The sequence below is a fragment of the Mustela lutreola genome, chromosome 7 (genome assembly GCF_030435805.1).
Source record: "Mustela lutreola isolate mMusLut2 chromosome 7, mMusLut2.pri, whole genome shotgun sequence".
In the NCBI taxonomy this organism is placed as follows: domain Eukaryota; kingdom Metazoa; phylum Chordata; class Mammalia; order Carnivora; family Mustelidae; genus Mustela; species Mustela lutreola.
Genome location: NC_081296.1, coordinates 76,072,056 through 76,094,298, shown reverse-complemented (window position 1 = coordinate 76,094,298; position 22,243 = coordinate 76,072,056). Strand labels below are relative to the sequence as shown.

Sequence of the window (22,243 nt, the reverse complement as noted above, 5' to 3'; positions counted from 1 at the left end):
GCACTGTGAATTGTGTAATACTGATAAATCACAGACCTGTACTCCTGAAACAAATAATATATATTAATTTTAAAAAAGTAATTTGTTCAAGTTCACCAATTACAAAGTGGCCAACAGTTAAAAATGAGGATATCAGAAAATTTTTGAATGGTATCCGTGTTTCTGAAAAAGGAAGATTTCTGGAGACTCATGAATAAGATCTAAGATGTCCACCTACATAAAGAGCAAGATGCTGGATGATTTTTCAGACTTTTCTGTGACATTTTAAAGATACAATAAAAGGTGTATAGATTTTAAAAAGAAGAAGAAAGAAAGTGGCTATCCCTGATTTACTATCTCTAGATTACTCTTCCTTTCTCATCTACAGGACAGTTATAATTTTCTGAAATTTAGTGGAATTTGAAAAATTCAGGTAAAATTCATATTGCCATTGTGAAATAGTTTGTTTTATAGTATAATAATTTCTCTCCCTTCTTAAGAATAAGATTAGATGTAATTTTAAATAATTTTCAAAAAAATATAGCTAATATAGAAAAATATTTGTGAACATTAACTACCTTAGTTTCATATCATAACAGAGTGGTTTGTTTAAGTGGATTTGGTTTTACCACAGGTCAAATAATTGGAGATAAATTCCACCTTACGAAATATAGATAACTTGTTTAAGGTAGATGTCAGTTCTCATCCCTAAAGTGCATTTTTTTAAAGATTTTATTTATTTATTTGTTTGACAGACAGAGAACACAAGTAGGCACAGAGGCAGGCAGAGAAAGAGAGGAAGGGGAGCAGGCTCCCTGATGAGCAGGGAGCCCGATGCGGGGCTCGATCCCAGGACCCTGGGATCATGACCTGTGCCAAAGGCAGAGGCTTTAACCCACTGAGCCACCCAGGCATCCCCCTAAGGTGCATTTTTTAAAACATTTCTACTGTTTACTTAATTCGTCCATTCCTTACATTTAAGTTCTTACAAGTGTCTATATCTCACTTCATAGACATCTTCAGTAGACATGTTAGTTTGAATCATTGAATGACAGAAAATGCAGAGCCAGCTTTAGCCCTTAAGCAGTCCTACCAGGTGTAATGGAACCGAAACAACACATTAAACACTCGCATTTCAATAAAACTCAAGATCTAAATATTTTCAGCTTAATAACCAATTCAGATAATAATATGGTCACTGCATTGAAAGTATCATGATGCAGTAAGAAAGCTAGATTACTATTGCGTGTATAAATATTTTCTAATCACATTTCCTTCTGTTCTCATATAATTCAGTGTCGTCTTTTTTTCTAGTGTATGTTATGATAGCAATCTTCTGCATAGCATCAGCAATGAGTCTGTACAACTGTCTAGCTGCACTCATTTGTAAGATACCATGTGGACGATGCACGTATGTATCTCTTACAAGGAATCCTATAATGTTGGTGTTTGTAATTTAAAACAATACAGGGAAAAGTAGGAGTGGTATTTTAACTCTATGTAAGCCAACATGCATGTAGCTATTAAAATTTAAATTAATTAAAATTAAATAAATCTTAAAATTCAGTTCCTCACTCTCATTAGCTACATTTCAAATGCTAACTAACCACGTGTAGCTACTACTGGCTACTGTACTGGGCAGCACAGATATCAGACATTTTCATCATGGACAGTTCTGTTGAATTAATATTTTTGATGTATTATTTGTTGTACTTAAATTTAGGGCTTTTAAATCGATATTTTAGTAGCTTTCTTGTGACTGTGGTTAATATTTGTCATTTCTCATGTTTAAGTGAACATTTTATTTCATCTGCAGAGTAGACTAACCTATTTCTGTCTATTTTTTTAGGATTATATTTCGCGGCAAGAGCATTGAAGTGCGACTTATTTTTCTCTCTGGACTGTGCATTGCAGTAGCTGTTGTTTGGGCTGTATTTAGAAATGAAGATAGGTATGAGTACTCAGTGTATTTGGATGCATGATTTTGTATCTTGCTTGGTAGTTATGCATATTATGATAATTATGGATTTTTTTTTTTTTTTGCTTTTATCCCAGAACACCATAGTCTTGAAATAAGCTAAATAAGACTCATAAGCAGATCTTGTGCTAATGGGTTCAAGGTCATATAGATAAGAAAATACGTACTATGGTTTAAATATCTAAGCCTATTTTGAAATAGGCTTCAAAATATACTTACGATTATATATCCACACAATGAAGTACAATGCGGCTATAAAGGATAAAGAAGATCTCTTTAAACTGATATGCAGTGATTTCCAGGATGTATTTTTAAGTGAAAAAAGAATATATAGAGTATGCTACCTTTTCTGTAAGAGAGGAAAAATAATATACAAATATCTGTCCATTTGTAGGAAGGATGACCAGAAAAAGATCTTAACTTTTTAATGGTTTATTAATAAAATTACTAAAGCCTAAATTACTTGTAGCCTAAAATTTGGAAGCAAGGATTTACAATTTAAGGTGGCTTCAGCTGATAATAATATGTATCAGTTCCTAGTAGTTACATAGTTCTCATTTCCTTTAGATTCCAGCTATCTGGACATAAGTGAACACCAATATCTTTTGTTATGAGCCGCCTTTCTAAAGGAAACATACATGTATATGTTCAAAGATTAAAGATAAATGTTCTGAGGTAGCCTTTCACTTTTTCCTTAGTTATAGTAGTAGTCATTATTCTACTAGTACAGCAAATTAATATGGAATATATGAGAGGTTTTTTGTCATTATAATTGCTGCTTAATCAAATAGTCAAATCATAACAACTGAATAATACTTTAATGATCTATTTCTTTTGAAAGGTCCCATCTAAGCATAACTACATAAACAAGTAGAGTATTCTTTTGATTTTAGGTGGGCTTGGATTTTACAAGATATCTTGGGGATCGCTTTCTGTCTGAATTTAATTAAAACACTGAAGTTACCCAACTTCAAGGTAAAGTGTACTGCTTTGCAAGCTAAAATAATTTTTTCTTTTTCTTTTTCCTTTTTTTTTTTTTTTAAAGATTTTTATTTACTTATTTGACAGAGAGAGACACAGCAAGAGAGGGAACACAAGCAGGGGGAGTGGGAGAGGGAGAAGCAGGTGTCCTGCTGAGCAGGGACCCTGATGTGGGGCTCTATCCCAGGACCTAGAAACCATGACCTGAGCCAAAGGCAGACACTTAACCCCTGAGCCGTCCAGGCGCCCCAATAATTCTTTCTTTTTAAAACAACTTTATTCAAGTATAATTTACATGTGGCAAAATGCTCCCATCTTAAGTGTACAGTTTATTGAAGCTGTACAAATGAATAACAGTAGCCACCATCCCAATCAATTATAGAAGATTTCTCCTCTCTTTGAAAGCTCTGTCCTGTCCTTTTGCAGTCAATACAAATCACCAGCCGTAGCTAACTATTGGTTTGCTAGCTAAAATATTTTTAATTATTTCTATAATATGCCAAATTCATAAAATCCTTTAAAAATATCATCAAAGAACATTTCTTTAATTTAGTGATTCTTTTTTTTTTTAAAGAATGGGTTAAAGAAGATAAAATTTTTAATGTGATTTGTAGAATAAAACTACAAATAGTAATAATTGTTAAATGCCTTAGAAAAAGTGTTAAAATGAAATTTCATTATGTTTATTTGTATTTGCAAAACCATATAATTTCTTCATTTACAGGGAAGTTTGACCTTTAAATTTTTTCTTTTTTTTCAACAGTCATGTGTGATACTTCTAGGTCTTCTCCTCCTCTATGATGTGTTTTTTGTTTTCATAACACCCTTCATCACAAAGGTATGATATTTTTGAAATCCATGAGAAACACGTTATAAGAAGAGAATCTTAAACCTGTTCTTCGATAACTGATTTTGCAGATGTTTACCATTGAGTATGTGCTAATTCTCTTTTGAAAATTGTCATTGGAGTTGGCCTTTTTTTTTTTTTTTTCCTAATTATTTTTAGTACCATATAATGTATTATTTGCCCCGGGGGTATAGGTCTGTGATTCATCAGGCTTACACATTTCACAGCACTCCCCATAGCCCATTCCCTCCCCAGTGCCCATAACCCAACCACCCTATCCCTACCTCCTCACCCCCCATGAAGTTGGCCTTCTAATAGATGATTTTAAGCTTTTAATTCATTCTGCTAAATGAAAAATGTCTCCTGGCTGATCATGAGACTATAAATTTTCTTCCTATCCATTTAAAAATAACTTTTCTTGTTATAAAACAATCACTGCTTACTGTAGACAATATGAACGACAAAAAGAAGGAAAGTGTATCATTGCTGCTTTCATTTCTGTACCCCTAGTTTGAGACTAAGAAAGAACTCCACACTGGAAGTCTGATGGCATGAAGTGTAGCTCTGTAACTGCTACCCTGGCAAGTCACTCACACTTTGTGCTTCCGGTTCCTAATCCATTGTGTGAGGGAGTATTGCTAGCATTCCAGCCTCCCTCTGCCATCAGTAGAATTCTTCCAGTCGGAACTGACAGAACCCGATCTAACCTTTCTAGACCACAAAGGCTCTTCTATCCAACCTGTGTATAGAAGCCAAGGTGGAGCTGGCCTCAGAAGAAACTAGACCCAGGGGCACATACTCTCCCTTTCCACTTCTGTCCATTTTGTTCTTTGTCCCAGACTGGCTTTTTCAATGAAGTTCGAGTAATAGCAGCTGACAGCTCCTTGTTCACCTGTCCCCCACCCCTGCCATTAGCTCTTCCATAAAATAGTGATGCTGTTCCCAGAGTAAGGGAGAGGTGTTGGGTGAGTGTGGTTGTCCTTCATTATTTGCCCAGCTTTTCTACTTGTCCCTATTTCTATGTCCTGAGTATTTTATTGCTCAGTTCTCCTGCTTTCCCCATTTTATGTTGAGTCTTATTTTAACTCAGTATTTGCTGTTATAATCACTGCATTTTTTCCCCATTAGTTCTTTATCTCTTCTTTAGCCCCTACCATGCGTGAAAGAAATCACTGTAAAACTGCACTTCTAATATTTACTATAAGGGCATAAACATGTGGCACTAAGATGTGCCCCACTGGGGAGCTAAAATGCAAGTAGGAGTTAATGTAGTTAACTGTCCCATATTGCAGCTAACCAGACCATTTTACTAGCATCTTTCTGTGTCTTAATGATGAGCTATTTGAGTCACTGACTTTGTTCAGCAAAAGTAACCTTTTTAAAGCATAGAATTAATATTATAGATTATAACAAAAAATGTCAGTTAATGAAAGCTTTCTATCTAAAGCCATCCCAGTTTGTATCCGTTTATTTAGTTCAAAAGAAAAGTTTCTGTAAGACACTCCAGAGGGGTCCCATAATGAAAGTGAAACATTCTGTGTACAAAACCATTCTCTAAGTCAGCAGATAGTCATAGCATATGGCCCATATAGTACACGGGGGCTAAGGTATGAACTCTATCTAAACCCTTTAAAAAAATTTTTCCATTCAGTGTTTTTTTATTTGTTGTTTGTTTTTTAGTGGGAGAGAGGTCAGGAAAAGGACAAAGGGAGAGGGAGAGCAAGAATCTTAAGCAGGCTCCATGCCCAGCGCAGTATAGAGATCATGACCTGAGCCAAAATCAAGTCAAATGGTTAACTGACTAAGCTACCCATGCACCCCTCCATTCAGTTTTGACCTAGTGTCACTTTGTAAATGTTAACTGTCTGCTAAAAAATATTTACAATCCCTCAACATAAAATGTTGCAGAATTTTAAAGATACAGGATAATAGTGAAGATGTCTTTGAGGCTCTTTGTTCTCTGCCTAGAGAATTTTTCATCTTTTTTTCCTATTTGTTCCCAGTGACTGATCTGGTAGAAAAGATTAGAAGGGCTCTTTAGAGTTCACAAGTATAGATTTTCTTGAACACCTTCTTCTCAGTCTGGTTTGGGTTTTTTGTTTTGTTTGTTTGTTTGTTTTTTATTAAGGCTATAGACTTTACTTAGTAAGTAACTCAATATGTAATACCTGATTGGGTTTTTGTTTTTAACTGAAAATTTTAAGGATTAAACATTGGACATTTTAAACGTGTCTTTCAACAGGTGTTAGCAGAGTTTTAATGAATAAGCAGAGGAGGTAGCCACAGGAGTACAGGTCGTAAGGGGCACCTGGGTGGTTCCATCAATTAAGCTTCCAGTCCTTGATTTCTGGCTTGGGTCATAATCTCAGGGTCATGAGATTGAGCCCTATGTCGAGCTCCGCACTGGACATGGAGCCTGCTTGGGAGTCTCTTTCCCTTTCTCTCTGCTCCCTGACCCATCTCCTGCTCTTTGTCTCTCTCTCTTTCTCTCTCTCTGTCTCTGTAAAAAAACAGAAACAAAAAAAACTGTCATTTATTTTCCATCCACCCCTGTAAATTGGTATAGTAATTGCAAATAGTAGTTACTCACATGTAGGAGAGGATGTCAGTGATGGCCTTCAGTTAAATGTTTGAAATAACAATTAGAAAATGAACCACAATGAACTCTGTCTGGAAATTAAATCATATTATGGGAGTTTGCTGTAAGGAATTATATTTAATATTAGTCTATTTTCCAAACTGCTATGACTTTACCCTTCTGTAACCCAAAGCGCAACATGAGGGAAAGATTTCTGTAACTGGAGATTATCTCCTCCTTTCTACTCAGCTCAGATCATCAGTGAAGTCCTCTTAAAAACACCAAAGTGATTTTTACTATGCTTCCCACCCACATGGGAAATACTATAGTTACTTGATCAAATTCTCCTTAAATTCAGCATTTATTTATCTTCCCACTACCTGTTTGATGATATGTTCATCCTAATATAAAGCATAGATGGCATTCATAGTCTTCATTTGCTACCTCCAAATGTTTCCCCTCCACAACAGACTTGGCTATCAGGAAAGAACTATATTAAGGGGCTCCTCAGCCCACATAAAAAGACCTTAGTCAGACACAATGGATGAAATTCAGCTGAAATTAATGTTTCGATTGGGACATAAAAAGCTGGCAGGGTGGGCGCCTGGGTGGCTCAGTGGGTTAGGCCGCTGCCTTCGGCTCAGGTCATGATCTCAGGGTCCTGGGATCGAGTCCCGCATCGGGCTCTCTGCTCAGCGGGGAGCCTGCTTCCTCCTCTCTCTCTCTGCCTGCCTCTCTGCCCACTTGTAATCTCTCTCTGTCAAATAAATAAATAAATCTTTAAAAAAAAAAAAAAAAGCTGGCAGGGCTAAAACCGGATAGGAGGGTAAAGAAGTTTCTCAGGTGCTTTAGAGCTAGGTCTTTTCAAGTTTGGCTTCATTCTTATGATGGTGAGTAGCTAGATCAAAGGTATCTTTATTTAAATAAAGTTACCAATATTTATTACAAATCTAAATACAAAAGATTTTAGTATTGTGTCTCTATTCATTGTTATTGCTAAAAATGACACATAGTACATGGCATAATGTAACTACAAGCACTTAAAATTTATAGTCTATTAAAAATGCTAGCTGTTAGTTCTCAGTATAGATCAGTCCCCAAAGCTTCAGTTGAATAATCTGCATTTGGTTTATCTGCTAGATGGTGATCATTGTTGACCTGTAATAGAATGGACCAAAGTGCTTGGTGAAATTTGTTTTAGATGGCTCCAATTTTCATTAGACTTTTTAAGGAACACTGTCTATAGCCCATTTTTCACCAGTTTTCTGTAGGCCGTTAGCCAGGGGATCAAATCATTCTTAAATACTGATAGATTGTTCTCTTTAAATGATTGGGCAATTTCTTTCATCTTCCTCCTGAATTTTAGAATGGCGAGAGTATCATGGTTGAACTTGCAGCTGGACCTTTTGGAAACAATGAGAAGGTAGGGATGGCAATTATATAGAAATGGCTGTCAGTGTATATATGTGTGTCCAGTTAATAATTTTGCCTTCCTGTGTAATCCATTGGTCATGTAGTGCATGTTAAGGTATTGTAAAACTTTATTTCTCACAAAATATAGCCCTTTTCTTAGTTATTCTAAATTATTAAACACCTATTGACTTGGGTTTCATCCTAGAATGATGGAAACTTGGTGGAAGCCACTGCTCAACCCTCAGCTCCCCATGAGAAAGTAAGGATTGTATTTCAGATATGTTCATTGGACTTTATTTTTTTTTTTTTTTTTTTTTTTTTTTTTTTTAAATTTTTTTTTTTTAAGATTTTATTTATTTATTTGACAGAGAGAAATCACATGTAGATGGAGAGGCAGGCAGAGAGAGAGAGAGGGAAGCAGGCTCTCCGCTGAGCAGAGAGCCCGATGCGGGACTCGATCCCAGGACCCTGAGATCATGACCTGAGCCGAAGGCAGCAGCTTAACCCACTGAGCCACCCAGGCGCCCCTGTTCATTGGACTTTAAATCATACCCTCTGAGACAAGACTCTTCTTTGGGGGAAAAAATCCAGATTAAAAAAAAAAAAAAATCTGTTTCAAGGCCAGAGTCCTATTTTTGGTAAAAAAGAAAAAAAAAAAGGTTAGATGTGGGGATACTGGACTAATACTGTTAACCCTCAGGTGTTTTGGGTTTCATTTTTCCAAAACTGTATCTATTTCTTTCAAGCTTTCTGTGCATTCAGAGTATATATGTGTGTAGCTTAGGTTCTCTGATTTTAAGTTCTTCTAAAATGTCTATTTTAAAATGTTAGAACAATTACTCTCGTATCAATCCTTCCCTTTCTAAGAGATATGGGTAAAGATTCGTAAGAGGTTAATTAGTGCCTTTTTTTTTCCCCCCCATAATTACAGTTACCCGTAGTCATCAGGGTACCAAAGCTGGCCTATTTCTCAGTAATGAGTGTGTGCCTCATGCCAGTTTCAATACTGGGTTTTGGAGACATTATTGTACCAGGTAAGCAGTTGTTTGTAACAATTCGGTAAGAATATACTGATGGTTTAAAATTGCCAAATGTGGGGTGCCTGGGTGGCTCAGTGGGTTAAGGCCTCTGCCTTCGGCTCAGGTCATGCACTATCCCAGGGTCCTGGGATGGAGGCCCTCATCTGGCTCTCTGCTCAGCAGGAAGCCTGCTTCCCTTCCTCTCTCTGCCTGCCTCTCTGCCTACTTGTGATCTCTGTCAAATAAATAATAAAATCTTAAAAAAAAAAAGTTGAATTTAATAATACCAAATGTATTGCACTTTCTATGACTTCTATTTTAAAATAATAGTTACGTGTTAGGAAAAGTGGTTTATGATTACCAGGCAAGGTCATGATCAACAGAAGAAACATAATAGAATGCCAGATTGTAGGAAATTATGATACAAAAAATACAGCATATAGCATATCTTCTCTGACAGTTGGATTATTCTCATTGGGCTACCTATAGGATAAACTTAATCCCAGCCCAGGAATAATATAGCCTAGAAGTATTTACTAGTCTTTCTTAATCAGCCGAGAGTTTGTCCTTCTTTACTTTTCTTACAGTCTCTCTGTACTAACTGCCTGTGAAGGAGTAAAAAGCATGGGCTCATCTGCAAAAGCCCTTTCATTTACATAGTAAAGCCAGGCAGAGAGAGAAAAGCCAACAGCTTTGCCTTGTGAGTTGGCATGGCAAAGTCCAGTGTAGCAACTCTCTTAGTTCATTTTCTAGGATAGATCACGGGTTAGGCCACAGAGCAAATCTTAGCAAATTTAAGAAGATCGAAATTACATACCAAGTATATTTTCTGACCACAACGGTATGAAACTAGAAATCAATAACAGGAAGAAAACTGGAAAATTCACAAATACATAGAAATTAAATAAAATAGTCTTGAACAACCAGTGCATCAAAGAAAAAATTAAAATAGAAATTTAAAAATATTTTGACAAAAATGAAAAGAAACAATATCCAAACACTTACAGGATGCAATAAAAGGAGTTCCAAGAGGGACGTTTATAGTGATTAGCACATACATCAAGAAAATAGAAAAGCAGAGAAGCACCCTAACTTTATATGTAAGGAACTGAAAAAGGAAGAACAAACTAAGCCCAAAGTTAGCAGAAAGAGGAAAATAGGATTCCGCAGAAATAGAGAACAAGAAAATAGTAGAAAAGATGAATAAAACCAAGTAGAAAAGATGAATAAAACCAAGAGTTGGTTATTTTATTTTATATATAGATTTTTAAAAATTTATTTGAGAGAGTAAGCGAGAGAACACAGGAGGAGAGGGGGGAAAGAGCAGAGAGAGGGAGAAGCTGACGCCCTGCTGAGCAGGGAGCTAACTTGGGGCTTGATCCCAGGACTCTGGGATCAGGACCTGAGTTGAAGGGAGATGCTTAACTGACTGAGCCATCCAGGTGCCCCAGAGTTGTTTTTTAAAAAGATGAACAAGGGGCACCTGGTTGGCTCAGTCATCAGGTGTCTTGCCTTTGGCTCAGGTCAGATCTCGGGGTCCTGGGATCTAGCCCCGCATTGGGCTCCCTGCTTAGCAGGAGGCCTGCTTCTCCCTCTCCTACTTTCCCTGCCTGTGTTCTCTCTCTCGCTGTGTCTCTCTCTGTCAAATAAATAAAATCTTTTAAAAATAATAATAAATAGGGACACCTAGGTGGCTCAATTGGTTAAGTGTCTGCTTTTGGCTCAGGTCATGATCCCAGAGTCCTGGGATCGAGTCCCGAATGGGGCTCCTTGCTCAGCTAGAGCCTGCCTCTCCTTCTGCCCCTCCCCTTGCTCATGCTCATGGGTGCTTTTGCGTCCTCTCTCTCTTTCTCAAGTAAATTAATAAATAAAATCTCTAATAAATAAATAAAGACATAAGCAAAAATGACAGGCCTTCAACTAGACTAACCAAGAAAAAAAAGAGAGAGAGCCCAAATTGATCAAATCATAAATGAAAGAGGAGATATAACCACAGAAATATAAAAAATTTTCTCCATGTCACGGAATATTAAGCAGCTAAAAAAAATCATGCCTCTAAACACTGTTTAATGGTTTGGGAAAATGTTTAGCAATGGCATTAAGTTAAAAAAATTATATAAAATTTTGTCCAGAATTTGAGGTACCTTATGTTCTCACGGTATGAAAATGAGTGGTAAATACAAGGCAGCATGTATTGTTGCCATAGTTAATAGTTGAATTTGCATTGCTGTTACTATCTTAAGAGAATAATGTGTTTGATGGGTGTTTTTTGTTTTTGTTTTTTTTAGGCCTGTTGGTTGCATATTGTAGAAGATTTGATGTTCAGACTGGTTCTTCCTCTGTATACTATGTTTCCTCCACAATCGGTAAATTTTTATTTTGTCTTCCCATTATGTTGTACTGTCTGTAGGAAAAGGTTGAGGTCTAAAAGTATGGAGTCCTGGACTCTGATTCTTCAGCGTTAATTAATAAGTTTTCCCATCAAAAAGAAATAATACTTTACTACCTATATCATAAGGTTTTGAGGTTTAAAAAATTATATGTGAAAGAAAATGATTAGATTTTCTATCTTAAATGCTTATTAGAGCATCTGGCACATGACTAGTCAGTAAATTATATAATATTAGATTTTCTCAAAATACTATATGATTGACAATGTATTTATATAAATGAATATATGACACAATAACTTCTCACCTGGGACAGCAGAAATAATTGTCATTTATCTCTCTATTTCTCTTACTGAGAATAGGAAGCAAGCCAAAAAATACTTCTAAACATATCAAACAGATATCTCAAAGTCCATACCAGAGTTCTTTACTCTTAGATAAGTGGCCTGCTTCAGAGCCATTTAGATACTGTTCTGGCAAAGTTTTCAATTCCACAGTGGAGTAAAATGCAGTAAATTAAAAGTGTATGCTAGTAGGAGAGAAGGTTATTACTAGAAATAGGAACCTGACAGCAAGGAAGAACAGCTAAGTGAATGAAAAGCTGATAAAAAGAAAAAAAAATACTATAAGGAAGTAAGAAAAGCAGTTCAAGGCTACTGAGAATGGTATTATCAGAGGGCATGGATGTATTAAAGTCCAGTACCAGTCAGTGTGATAGAATACAAGAACACTCAATGCAAAGGCAGGTAAGAGGGCTCTGTCCATTGCGCTGTATAACTTCGGCAGTTCACTTAACTTCCCTGGTCCTCCATTGCCTTGCCCGTCCTTAAAATCAGGAGATAAACTGAGCTGTTTATAAAGGCTCTGTTAGCTCCAGTATTCTGAGATCCTGTGTTCATAGTGAGACGCTGAGTCATTAAGGAGAGATCAGATGATGTTTTGTGTGCCCTTGTTGAAGAAGTCCAGGAAGTATATAATCAGAATGAAGATTTTCCAAAGCAAATTTTAGTACCTACAGGTACAAATTTTAGTTATCTAAAATGTGCAACAAACAACTCAGCATCCTTAATGGTGACCGTTAATGGAGATTTCTTAAATTATTGTCTTTGTCAACGATTAATGATTCGGATAATTATAATCGAAACACTAACCAGTTTCCAAACTTTCAAAAGCAATGAGGTATGTCTCTGCTAATGGCTGTCTAGGAAAATAACAAAATGAGGGGAAAAGTCATAGGGCAAAAATTGTTCTCAGAAATATTTGAAACCACCACTTCAGTGAAGGAGTCAGAATCCACTTTGGTAGCTGTAGGTCTAAAGTCAACTGCCGACCCTCTGCTCCCATTCTCTTGAAGCTGACTTGTTTGTGCCTCATTCTTCCATGTGCCATTGGGAAGTGGCAAGTGGTCGTTGGAAAGCAGCAGGTAACATGTAGAAATGACTGATAATTGATGTTCTTCTTACAGCCTATGCTGTTGGCATGATACTCACATTTGTTGTTCTGGTGCTGATGAAAAAGGGGCAGCCTGCCCTCCTCTATTTAGTTCCTTGCACACTTGTTACTGCCTCAGTTGTTGCCTGGAGACGTAAGGAAATGAAAAAGTTCTGGAAAGGTAGCAGCTATCAGGTATGTGCTTCTATCTCAGTTACCAAGCTATGACATAATTCACTGACTAACTTCATCTGGGACCCACCTATATATATCACAGCTTCTATGTGCCCCAGAGTTTCCTTGGCTCTGTCAGGACGTCCAGGTTTTTTCCACCATTACCACCTCACTGTACACCAGCTGCTCAGCAGTTCTCATCATCCCTACGGTGGTCTGATGCCAAAATCCTGGTGACTCAAACCAAAGCTACCAAGAAGCAGTGGGAGGGCCTCAGGGAAAACCAGAATAGCATTTCAACATGAGTTTTCAAATCCACACACAAATAGATTTCACGACAAATCATACTCTGTCAAGTCTGAGAGACCGACGTTATCTCTTTATAGTAAGAGTCCTGAGGTTTTGCAGATAAAAAGCATGTACTTTTAGGGCGCCTGGGTGGCTCAGTGGGTTGAGGTCTCTGCCTTTGGCTTGGGTCGTGGTCCCGGGATCCTGGGATCAGTCAAGCCCCATGTCAGGCTCTCTGCTCGGCAGGGAGCCTGCTTGCCCTCCCCTGTCTCTCTTCCTACTTCTGATCTCTCTGTCAAGTAAATAAATAAAATCTTTAAAAAAAAAAAAAAACATGCACTCTCTACAGCACCTAAATGGGTCTACCTAAATTAAATAGGGTACCCGTTTCAGATTTAAATGGATCAAGACCAACCTCCCTGGAACAGAAAATCGTGATAGCAGAATCTGTGGTGTTTGAGCTTTTTCTTCATTGAAGTTAAAACCCTTTCTTTTCCTGAATGTTCTTGGTATTCCAGTTAAATTTGTTTCCATTGAAACTAAAGAGCATTGGGAAACTCCAGCCTGTTAAAGGTCAGGGCTGTGGCATCGATCCCTTCATGAGGCAGTTAGCTCTGCTTTGCCCTATTACAACAAACTACCTTCCTCCATCTGCCCTCATACATGCGTGTTAATGGTCACATGAACAAAAACAGAAGTACTTTGGGTGGATGCCTGCAATTCTTTTAGTAGATAAGCAGTTCAAAGTTCACATCCATCTTGTGGTTGGTCTATAGCATCATCTTTATTTAACAAGAGATGATTCACATACAAAGTTAGACTCCTATGTTTGGAAGAAGCACTGTCTAGAATTCTTTTGGGTAAATCTTATCATTCCTTTGAAATTTGGTTAAAATAATAATACCTGCTCTGTCTACCTCACAGTGTCATTGTCTCAACTTATATTTGTGCACAAAGAATTATGGCCACAAGGCTCTTAACTAGAGTAAGATAGCTCATAACTTTTACATGAAAAGGACACCCACGTAGAGTTTTTTATTTATTTTAGATTTTTAAAAATTAAAGTGTGTTCTACAACACACCTTTGAAAGTCACATCCCAAAAAGTACTCTTCACAATCATTTTCTTAAAATAGTGTTATATTTCTTCATTTAGCAAATGTTAGTTAAGCAGTTCTGTGAGCCAGGTGCTATTTTAGGTGCTGTTGATAAAAGATGTTGATAAAAGGCTTACTCTCACGGCCTCTTGAAAGTTAGAGGCGAGTGGAGGATGCAGATAGTCACGGACAAAGTGTGATAAATGTATTTATTAGTTATGGTAGGGTGTCATGAAAGCTAGCATTAGGACACCCAGTGCTTGTCATTTTGTGACAGTCAAAGGTGATTTAGGAAAGACTGCTTTTTTTATTTTTTAAGATTTTTATTTATTTGAGGGGCGCCTGGGTGGCTCAGTGGGTTAAGCCTCTGCCTTCGGCTCAGGTCATGATCTCAGGGTCCTGGCATCAAGCCCCGCATCGGGCTCTCTGCTTTGTGGGGAGCCTGCTTTCCTCTGCCTCTCTGCCTACTTGTGATATCTCTCTCTCTCTCTCTCTGTCAAATAAATAAATAAAATCTTTTAAAAAAAAAAAACTTTAGAAAAAAAATTTGAGAGAGAAATGAATGGGAAGAGGGGGAGGGGCAGAGGTGGAAGCAGAAGGAGATTTCTTACTGACCCAGAATCCTGACCTGACACTTAATAGACACTTAACTAACTGAGCCACCCAGGCACCCCTTAGGCAAGGCTTCGTAAAGAATGTTAAATTTATGTTGAAACTTTAAGACTGAACCATGTGTTCCATATGGAGGGAACCATGTCTTGAAATGTTCAGAGGGAAGAAATCATGGCACATTTAAGAACTAAATGAAGTTTAGGATGACTATAATGTTGAGTAACAGCAGGAAATGAAAACTGGAGAAAGATACTAAATAAAGCAATTGATGGTAAGAAAATTCATTTTAAAATATCTGAAAAGTTAAGACAACTTTAGTTATACACTTCTCACTTTTGTAGTGTGGTCTCATAATTTTATTAGGTAAAGACATTCAAAATAAAAAGTGTGCGGTCTGGTACCAGACTGCCTAAGTTTAAGTCTTGTTTTGTTAATTATTAGCCACATAACCTTAGACAAGTTACTAGCTTCTTGGTGCCTCAGTTTCCTTTAATGTAAAAAGAAATAATCATCATCCTACTTCAGAGGGTTGTTGTAAAATATGCAAATTGCTTAGAATAGTGTGTGGCACATCATAAACACTGTGCATTTGCTATTATTATTTATAGGAATCGAGGTTTTTTGTTTTGGTTTATTTGTAGGCTTGGTTGTTATTTTTCAGTTCATTAACTAGGTTTCCATTTTCCCAGTTTGAATATTAAAACTTCAGGTCTTTGTTAAATCTGATTCTTTTAACTTATTTGCAGAAAGATTTGATAGCCATCACAAGCCTCAGGGGGGGAAAATCTGTTAAATGCAGCCATTTTCCCACTGTACACTAGATTTTTTTAAAACATAAAGAACAGACACATGCTGAAATTTAAGGCAAGTTAGTTGCAGAATATTATAAACTACTGCCAGAAGAGAATTTTTTAAAGAAAATTAGCATTTTCAGAAGTCATAGAATGTAATGTCTTCACAAAATTATTCCCGTGTTACTGCGAAAAAGAAAATCTCATTGCTTCTGTCCAATCTTTAAAGTCAAAAAATCAATTTAGCTTTAATGTTGTCATTTGTGGGAGATAGTATCTTTTAGGCTTTGGAATCCATTCTGGCAAGTCACTTGGTCTGTTAAGACTCTGTCTCCTTGGGCGCTTGGGTGGCTCAGTGGTGTAAGCTTCTGCCTTCGGATCAGGTCATGATCCCAGAGTCCTGGGATCGAGTCCCACATCAGGTTCTCTGCTTGGCGGGGAGCCTGCTTCCTCCTCTCTCTCTCTCTCTCTCCCTACTTGCGATCTCTTTCTGTCAAATAAGAAAAATCTTTAAAAAAAAAAAAAAAGACTGTCCCCTCATCCATAAAATGAGGTTGGATCTATAGGCTGTTAGGAGAATCTGTAATTCATAGTGGTGGGTTACCACAGGGCTTGGTAGGGCAGGGGGATGAGATCAGGTAAGTCAGTCTAGGCTGAGGCTTTGAAAGTATAACTTAGAACCTCAACAAGCGTGGTAAATAAAGGAGAGGGAGACTAGGTATCAACCCAGTGTAAGGACAGCCTGAAGATCAGCCCTGGAGTCTGGCCTCAGGCCGTTGTTCATCTCATCTCTCAGGGTAACGTGTCATAACCTTTTCCCTCCTCTCCCCTGCCTCCATTATGTTCATAGTATTGCCAGACTGTTCCAAAATATGCCTTATATTCCCAACTCAGAATCTTCCTTCTCAAAGCAGATAGCCAAGAGTTCTTCAGTTGAAATTAGGTTCACCTTTCCCCATATTTTTTATGGACTTTGTACTTTTAATACTTACTAACATCTGCCTTGTAGTGTAGACATTTATGTGTGCCTCCCTCAGTTAAGTTATTATCTTCTAGGTATCAGGAACCTACAGTGCTGATAACAGTGTTTTATGTACTATAAATTCTCAGTTAATGTTATGGAAATTTTTCATGCAAAGCAGCTTTAATGTTTAGTCCTTAATCCACTGACCTTTAGTCACTTTTGTGTGTATAAGCTTGTGTTTTAGCAGTCCTCATAGAATTACCAAAATTATTATAAAGTTTGTAAAATTGAGGTCCTTTTAAAGCATTAAACCAGACTTGTGTCTTTACAGTCTTTATATATAATCATTTTTTTTTGCAAGTGCCAAAAGTTTTTGCTACTATTTGATAAATTAAATATAAAACAGATAATACAAAATAAAACCAGAATCTAAGGTGATGGATGGCACACTTGTTTATGCTGCTAATCATTTGGTTCATTCCAATGCCTGGTATTGGAGTGAATGCAAGAATAGTGGTAGTAAAAAGCAGGCCTTTGCACTACACACTTTTTAAATGTCATGGTTTAGCCCTGATAACCTTTTTATGCTTTTTTCAAAGGGGAAATTATACCCCATTTGTTGCTAAAACATAGAGACTTTGTGAAAGAACTTTAGTATTTTTTTAGTTTTTTGGCCCTCTCCATGAATTTTTCTGATCAAAAGAAGTAATATTTCTATAGGATTTCAGTGAAGTAGTACTGATTTGGAAATCCTAGTTGTATATTCTATAACTTAAAACTACTAACACTATTACTTGCTACGAACTTTTTTCCTTGACTGCTTCAAGAACTATGATACTCAGTTCCATATGATTCTACCCAAAGTCTTAAGTTCTGATTACCGTAGAATAAATAAAGATATTTCTTCTCTAGAGAGAAAAGTCAAGCAGTAGCCTAATTACTTTGGCATAAAGAACAGCTAGGAGACATCATCATTTTAGGGGATTTTTTTGTTTGTTTCTAATACTAAATCAGAGGAGTTAGATTTATGTAACAACCACCAGTGGGTTACATTTCCTACCCAGAGTAGGAAATAAGTGTTCAGTTTGTTGATATCCAGTAAACAGTGGGTTTGTCTCTGTTAAATGTCACTAGTGCTTCTAATTATTTTTAGAAGTCACAAGCTGTAACTGACAAGTCAGAATACAGAGATACTTAGAACAACGCTGCTTTAATATCAACAACTCTTCAGTTACTCCCCTTTAATGAGAGTTTTAATAGAGTGTTTCTGGAGATTGGTCCAATTATAAATAAGCAGAACTATCAGAAAATGCCAGGCAAGCCAACCTGGTATCAGAGGACATCTTTCCAAACTGAGCTTGCTTATTTACAAATGTTACAAAAAACTATACCAATTTTGCCAGTCAATTTTATTATCTGTATTAATTTTGTTACATTTTTAAAAACCTAGTCCAAGGTTGCACTTCATGTTTCTATATTGCTTTTATTGAAAAGTCAGTAAAGAAAATACAGAGTATAGATCTTTTTAATAAGTTGATTTTGAAAGTTTTTTTTAACAACTACATTTACATACATGGTTAAGGATTAGATTATAGTGCCTGAGGTCCCTGAGGATTAGGAAAGAAAAGTCCCTGAGGATTAGGAAAGAAAAGGCATGTGATAATTTAGGGGGTGGAAGCTGTGAATTCAGTAGGGTACAGGTGCCAGGGCAAGAGGCTTTCCCCACCATCCATTCTGCTGAGGCTGCCTCCGTTCTCTTTCCCCACAGCTCCAACCTCTCACACCCAGAATTTCTAAACCGCTAGAAGAAAAGGGACCTAAATATATCTTCCATGCTTCTCCTTGCTCTCCCTCATTTAAATGGTGACTATAATCAACTCTTCAACAGCATTCATGTGTTTTACGTGGGAAAGTGTTTGATAAATGTGTTGCCTGTCTCAACTGGGCTTTTGTCTCCCCCCCGCAAAGTGGTACAAACATGTAACTATCTTAATCTCGGGGATATGTTTGGCAAATACAGGACCTCAGAATTGATTTTTTGGGGACTTGAGATGACTCATAGAGTCCTGGCAGGATTGGGCTTTATAAGCTGTCTCCGTTTCTTAAGACAGTTGTCAGCTGAAAGCCTCAGCTCTTGTGGTATTCTTGTCTGGCGAGGTCAGAGACCCCATTTGGGTATGATCCTGCTGTCTGCTTCCTTTTCCAAAAAACACTAAAGCTTTTAGAATCACTTTACAAAAATAGGAACATTTATCTTGCTGGTCTTTCTTCTAATTCTTGATAAAGAAGGGAAAATGTGCATCACAGTACTGAAAATCACTCATCTAAAAAAAATCTTTGACAATCTTCACAAAGACATTAGGTAGGTACTTTTTTCTAAGTAATTTTATGTGAAAAACACAATGAAAACATGTAAGCAGTTTCTTCTTCCTTCTGCCTTCATCCCAAATGTAAAAAAAAATTTATATAGGTGTATGGATGAGCAGAGCTGAAGTGACTGAAAAAAGTTTAACTGGTAATTCCTCTAGAGTAGTCTATAGCAAATGTATTCTTGATTTTATTTTCAGAGAATCATTTGACCTTAAGTTCCTTCCATTTATTTGGTTTTGGTAGAAATATTTGTTACACAGTATTTCCAAAATTTCATGTGTCATTCTGAAATTATTTTACAGTCAGTTCAAGGTGTCAGCCAGGTTACACTGTCCTCAAACTAGCAGGTATTCTCACAATGACTTGTGGGGTCACTTTTAATTTTTTCACTTTTAACAGTGAACAGTGAACACGGCCTGGAATCACATCCTAGAATGAGCATCGGGAATATCTTCCTTTGGTGATAGAGTTTCCACTGCCATGAAGGGCAGTTCATATTGGGAAATAGAAATAGTGGAAGATTCAGAGAAAGCATTTATCAGATTGACGCTGAGTCAAATGATTAGGCTTTTCTTGTCACCCTGACCATATCCTTAGGAACATGGATATTAAACCAGTGCATTGCTCTAAAAGGAATGCCCAGTTCCATGGAGTGCTCCCTTGTCTCTCTAAGATATATTTACTTATTGGGGCGCCTGGGTGGCTCAGTGGGTTAAAGCCTCTGCCTTTGGCTCAGGTCATGATCTCAGGGTCCTCAGATGGAGCCCCGCATCAGACTCTCTGCTCCACAGGGAGCCTGCTTCCTCCTCTCTCTCTGCCTGTCTCTGCCTACTTGTGATCTCTGTCAAATAAATAAATAAAATCTTTAAAAATATATATTATTTAAGGGCGCCTGGGTGGCTCAGTGGGTTAAGCCGCTGCCTTCGGCTCAGGTCATGATCCCAGGGTCCTGGGATCGAGCCCCACATCGGGCTGTCTGCTCTGCAGGGAGCCTGCTTCCTCTTCTCTCTCTCTCTGCCTGCCTCTCTGCCTATTTGTGATCTCGATCTGTCAAATAAATAAAATCTTTAAAAAAAAAAAAAAAAAAATATATATATATATATATATATTATTTATTTGAGAGAGAGCCAGCATGAATGGGAGGAACTGGAGAGGGAGAAGCAGACTCCCAACAGAGCTCAGAGTCAGACGTGGGGCTCCATCCCAGGAGCCCAGGATCATGACCTGAGCCACAGGCAGACACCTAACCCACTTGACCACCCAGGCGTCCCCTCCCTGTTTTTTCTAAAAAGTGGGAATCCTTTGGCCAAATTAGTAAATATTGAGGGCAAGTTGGAATTTTGCATTTCCTGACATTTTTTATTTATGCCTAGGTGATGGACCATCTGGACTATGCAACAAATGAAGAAAACCCTGTGACTGCTGGGGAACAGATTGTTCAACAATAATATTATGTAGAGCTGCAATAATGTGTCAGTTGATTTTCTACGAATAGAGTTTGACTTTTTAAATTGACTTTTGAATTGACAATCTTAATGAATCTTCAGTGATATGCTTGCAAATATATATTTTTAAAAGCTGGTACTGACAATTACATCAAATAATTGAAACACATTTGCTTTTAACTATGTTAAAGTTGTGCCTTCACATTAAATAAAAGCATATGGTCTGTGTAATTTTGAAGATCTGTTATATACAGTATATTTTTCTAAAGAACTGTCTTGACCCACCCTATCCTTTCTTACTAAAATGTTTCTTTCAACTCCTAGTAATAGATAAAAGTACTTCTGTCAGAGAGAGTTTCTGAACAGATTTTACTGTCAAGAATTATGCAAATTTTATTCTCTGTAGAAATAACTGCCTAAGACCATGTTAGAAAGCAGTTCAGTGATGAAATTTTGGACCTTTTCACTGCAGAGGTTAGAAAAATATAATTGGGGAATATATATAAATGGGTATTTTTGTAACATAAGTTTTTTTTAAGTCCCAGTCTTTTTTAAACTTGAAAATCTAAATTACTTTAGTCTGCCTATGTATTATATTAAAATATTTTTCAGATATAAAGAAACATAATATATAGAACTAGTCATTAAAAGGACACAGAAACTGAAATCTGCAGTTTTCAGTGGTCTGTTTTTCTTGAAGAGGTAGCTTAAATTTCTTCACTAACATTCAGTTTTGTCATGGTATTCCTTATCTCTGAAATTTTGTTCTATTGATGTTCAGGCTTGAAATTTGTAAAAAGTATTTATCAACTTCTGTGTTAACACGGGTGGCTCATTGTGTGAGTACAGCAGCCCTAACAGTCTCTCCTCACCCCCTCAACCACCACCTTTTTTTTTCCTAATTCCCACTTCCTTCCCCTATAAGAAACCAATGTTAATCTTTTAATATTTTGATGAAGGGTGGTTTAATATGCAAAGTGTGCTTCAGAGGAAAGAAATGGAGACAAATAGGAGACTGGATTAGTCCCAATTTACTGACAATACAAGAATCTGAGTAAATTATTTTAGCTCAAAACCCTTGTATCTCAACTTTCATATCTGCAAAATGAGTAAGTTAGACCAACTAATCACTCTGGTAACTTCCAACTTGAAAAATATCTTTCTCATTCTTTGCTGAATCTCAGTGTGACCTTGAATATTATCCTGGAAGTCGAGGTTGAAGTATCTTTCCACTGTCTTTTGTTTTAAGAAATTCCCAAATGATGAGTGATTTCAACAGCAGCAGGATTTTGCATTTCTCTGTAAGTAATGTACAAGATTGTGAATAAGTCTGTGATCTTTCATTCTAAGGCAATTTCAGCTGATTAAAAGATAAAGCTAATGCCTTTAAAAAATGGATTTAATTTTTGATGTTTGTAGTAAACTTAATATTTGAGGGAGTTAGATGTTTAATTTTGTTTCATTAACTTTTGCTAAATAAACTATAGATAGAGAAGCTCCCTGAGAGTCTGCCCCTCTTTCCTCTTAGTGTACTTATGGGTCCTTTGGTTTATGGCAAAATGACGGTAAGTATCTGTCAAGTAAGAGTTAATTTTGCCTCCATAATACCAAGTTTGGATTTTTTCCAAAGAATCTAATTTATTTGGCAAACTCTGATAGAACAGATTAAGTGCCATTTTAAAGCTCCAACTATATTTTCATTTATAATATCAATAAAATGTTTGCCAAAATACAGTTTTTTTAGTAAAATTATCTGTACTCATCCCAACTTTATGATATTTAAAAGCCTCAACCACATTTTATGTAGAATATTAAAGAAAATCTTACATCTAGAAATGTGAAATCTTAGTTCTTTGATAGAGTCTACTTTATCCAACCATAAGTTAT

At 36.8% G+C, this 22,243-nt stretch overlaps 1 protein-coding gene across 2 annotated transcripts in view; it reads left to right on the top strand.

The window, feature by feature from the left end:
- SPPL2A (signal peptide peptidase like 2A) overlaps nt 1–21,855 on the top strand; it is a 52,064-nt gene extending 30,209 nt beyond the window's left edge. The window contains exons 7-16 of one of the 2 annotated variants that reach the window (XM_059181535.1): nt 1,294–1,390; nt 1,829–1,930; nt 2,851–2,932; nt 3,702–3,776; nt 7,730–7,786; nt 7,982–8,035; nt 8,708–8,810; nt 11,084–11,161; nt 12,651–12,811; nt 20,285–21,855. In XM_059181535.1, the coding sequence (XP_059037518.1) occupies nt 1,294–1,390; nt 1,829–1,930; nt 2,851–2,932; nt 3,702–3,776; nt 7,730–7,786; nt 7,982–8,035; nt 8,708–8,810; nt 11,084–11,161; nt 12,651–12,811; nt 20,285–20,359 (884 nt within the window). In that variant the 3' untranslated portion in view covers nt 20,360–21,855. The remainder of the gene's footprint in view (nt 1–1,293; nt 1,391–1,828; nt 1,931–2,850; nt 2,933–3,701; nt 3,777–7,729; nt 7,787–7,981; nt 8,036–8,707; nt 8,811–11,083; nt 11,162–12,650; nt 12,812–20,284) is intronic. The other variant, XM_059181536.1, reaches the window with a different exon arrangement.
- The last annotated feature ends 388 nt before the right edge of the window (nt 21,856–22,243 follow it).